The sequence below is a fragment of the Trachymyrmex cornetzi genome, unplaced genomic scaffold, assembly GCF_001594075.2.
Source record: "Trachymyrmex cornetzi isolate Tcor2-1 unplaced genomic scaffold, Tcor1.1 scaffold230, whole genome shotgun sequence".
In the NCBI taxonomy this organism is placed as follows: Eukaryota; Metazoa; Arthropoda; class Insecta; order Hymenoptera; family Formicidae; genus Trachymyrmex; species Trachymyrmex cornetzi.
The window spans coordinates 1,668,162-1,671,430 of NW_017296957.1; the positions used below are offsets into that span (position 1 = coordinate 1,668,162).

General features: G+C 39.6%; 1 protein-coding gene across 3 annotated transcripts in view; it reads left to right on the forward strand.

Moving 5' to 3' along the window:
* Positions 1-211: 211 nt before the first annotated feature.
* The window catches only part of Hph (HIF prolyl hydroxylase), an 11,010-nt gene continuing 7,952 nt past the window's right edge, over positions 212-3,269 (forward strand). For all 3 annotated transcript variants that reach the window (XR_001940102.1, XM_018507175.1, XM_018507176.1), the window contains exons 1-2: positions 212-847; positions 1,190-1,887. Coding sequence is in view for 2 of the 3 variants with exons in the window: in XM_018507175.1 (XP_018362677.1) it covers positions 397-847; positions 1,190-1,887 (1,149 nt within the window). In the remaining variant the exon portion in view is untranslated. The remainder of the gene's footprint in view (positions 848-1,189; positions 1,888-3,269) is intronic.

The window sequence follows — 3,269 nt, forward strand, 5'->3', positions numbered from 1 at the left end:
ATTAACAAAAAAAAATGTACGATAATTTTAATCAAAATACGATAATTTTGTATTGTTGGTACGATTTTTAATAATGCGGAGGTTGGCAACGCTGGCAGAGATTGCAATTTACATTTCGCTCTATTCGCAGTGATGGGTGGGGAAGTTGTATGTATGGAGTGCTAGTTGGTGCTAGTGCTACTGCTACGCTGTCGGCTGTGCTACGCAGATACACGCACGTACACGCAGACGCAGTCGTAGCTGCGCTGTAGCGATTCTAGTATTTCTACATTTCTAGTGCAGCTACAGCAGACGGCGCGGTAGCCGTGTCGGTGATGTCGGTGTGACTTTCCTCGTCGAAAGAGATGTCGTCGACGACGACAACCGCCGCGGCGGCGTTGGAGTAAACATTGAAACATGTCCGGGTCCGGACCGAATGGTCGTACGCAGACCCTCGATCAACTCGGTGACGACGTTCGAACGGGTGCGGTAGTGGTTTGCGCGGTCTGTGACAAGACTGACAAGCTGTCGAGGTGTTCGCGCTGCAAAGTCGTCTTCTACTGCACGAAGGAGCACCAGAGACGCGACTGGAAACGCCACCGGGAGTTTTGTGCGACTCATCCCGCGGCCACCGTGCCAACGGAGGAGCCGGTCTCCTTGCCTGCCGTTGCCACGATTGCCACGAACGAGAGTTTCGATCGCGAGATCCCGACGATCCCGTCCAAGCGGCATCCCTCTGTCGGTAATCGTAAAGCCCCGAAGGCGGTCGTTCCTAACCTAAACCTAAACAAGACCTCGGCCGCACCGCGGGGCTTGAACGTCAGTAACGTCACCTCGGAGTCGTGTCGGAACGTGAAGCATCCAGCAGGTATGCACCAACGGTCTTGTATTGTTAAATTCTTCTCAAATTCATTGTCTCTTTTTACGCAGTTTTATACAGTTTTACGCAGTTTTAAGCAGTTTTACGCAGTAGGAGGATTTTGTGCGTTAATGACATTTGATGACAATAGGAGTCTCGTTGCCGATAACTCGCGATATAAATAGCAAACCCTACTGTGATTGCGCGTTTCTGCATTCTATCGTTAGATACAACGCACTCGCAGCTGATGATACAGAGGCGTTTTATCGTATCTTAATTATAAGATAATTACATTGCTTTAACGTATTAATGTCAAACTGACAGTCTTTTATATACTTGTTCTAATTGCAGATGCGAGTGTGCAAGAAGAAAACGAATCGAGTCAACAAGAACGGAAAAGAAATCAGAATCTTAAGAAGAAATCAAATAGCGGAAAGACAAGGAGCGCGCGAAATAACAAAGCCGATGGCTGGACGTCGCCTATAACGTATGAGGGGAGTTCAGAGGACACTATACTGGGAGCTCGAGCCGAGCTCCTAAATCCCATTTTAGAGAGTTCCAGGATTTTCGATAGTTTGAGCAACGCGGATCTCGGCTCACCCGCTCAACATCGTAACGGTATGAAGAACTTGTCGGAGATACAGGATCAGGAAGAAGACTTTTCACCTCCTTTTCTACATAGGAACAGAAGTAATCTCGAAGAACTTCTAGATAAAATTTGTCAGTATGTGATAAGGGATATGGACAAATACGGCGTATGCGTGGTAGACAAATTTTTAGGCAAGGAAAGGGGTATTAAAGTGTTAAATGAAGTGTTAAATATGTATGGTGCCGGATTATTTCAAGATGGACAATTGGTTTCTACTAAAGGTAGCGCAAATGACTTAAAAACAATACGTGGTGATGAGATAATATGGCTGGATGGAAAAGAAGAACAATGTGAAAATATTGGCACACTAATATCGCAAGTCGATGCAATCATTATGAGAGCCAATAAAATGCACAATAATGGGAAAATAGGAAATTATACAATCAATGGAAGAACGAAAGTGAGTATGGCTTTTTTCTGTCTAATCTCTTTATATGTTAAAAATAATAGCACATGATTTATTTTACTTTAAATAATTATTGCAAATATATATATATATATATGTATGATATAGTTGAGATTTTATTAGGGCACAATTTAGATGAATTTTAACTCTTTATCGTTATAATCGATAATACGATTGTACGTTTTGCTTTATTAGATAAAATTAAACAGCAGCGTAAGACAGTTGCACGCTTAGTAGCCACATGGCGAAAAGTTTACAAAATGTATCTTTCTCCTGATTTGTTTCGCATTGGCGTGTTCAGTTATCGTTTACATGGTGGAAAGTGTTAATGCGAGACGCATCAAGTACACGATTTTTGATCGCGCGAATAACATGGCGACGTGAATGCGATAGACAAGGTCAGAACTCCAAAAATGTAAAGATCTGCGAAGGAGTATTGTATTATATGCCGAAAGGAGGAGGAGATCGCGCCAAGTGCAGTCAGTCACGTACGCCGTGCGACTCCCACCCTCTAGCCCTCTTTCTCTTCTCATGCCGACGCTGCGCCGGTGACGCGATAGCAAATTCGCTTTATACTACTCAGCTGCTCAATCGCATTGGCGTTTAGTCATTTCTTTCCACGAAGACGGAAATATTTAGCGAAAGATACGTTTCCGCTCACACTTTTGTCTCTGTATTATTAACGTTAAAAAATGGTTATAGCATAACACATTTTCATATATCCGGCCATTTAAATATGTATAATAGAATACAGATTTTTAATATGCGTAGTAAATAATGGAAGAAATAAATGTGTAGTTGAAGATGCGAAGATAAAACACAAAATGAAATTTCTTATTACAATATAGTTATATATTTTTGTCTTTACAAAAAATTTGCAAGCTTGTAATGAAAATCGAGATGCAATACAAAATAAAAGAAAAATCAAAACTTTCGCTAAAGGAATAATTACGTAATATAAAGTTGATACGTAGAGCATCCTGTTATGAAATTTTTATGCTTTTATAATAGCGCGCTACAACAATTGAATATAATTGCTATTGAATCCTATAAATATCATTGTTTTATCAACAGATTCAGGATATTTCTCGTATCGTATTGTTCGCGATGTATTGCAGCTCATCAAATTATCAGTTTAATAATTATTTGAATTGTAGTCGTTATCATTATCCTTTCGTATGATTTAGCAGTATCTATTTTTAGTTAGATATCCGATTACTGGTAATAAGACAAGGACATTGTATATCATCTGTATCACATATGTTACTCATTTAATTCGAAGTAAAAGGTAGAAAGAAAACCTGGATAATCGTTTCATTTACTATTTTATAATACTTCATTTTATATATATATATATATATATATATATATATATA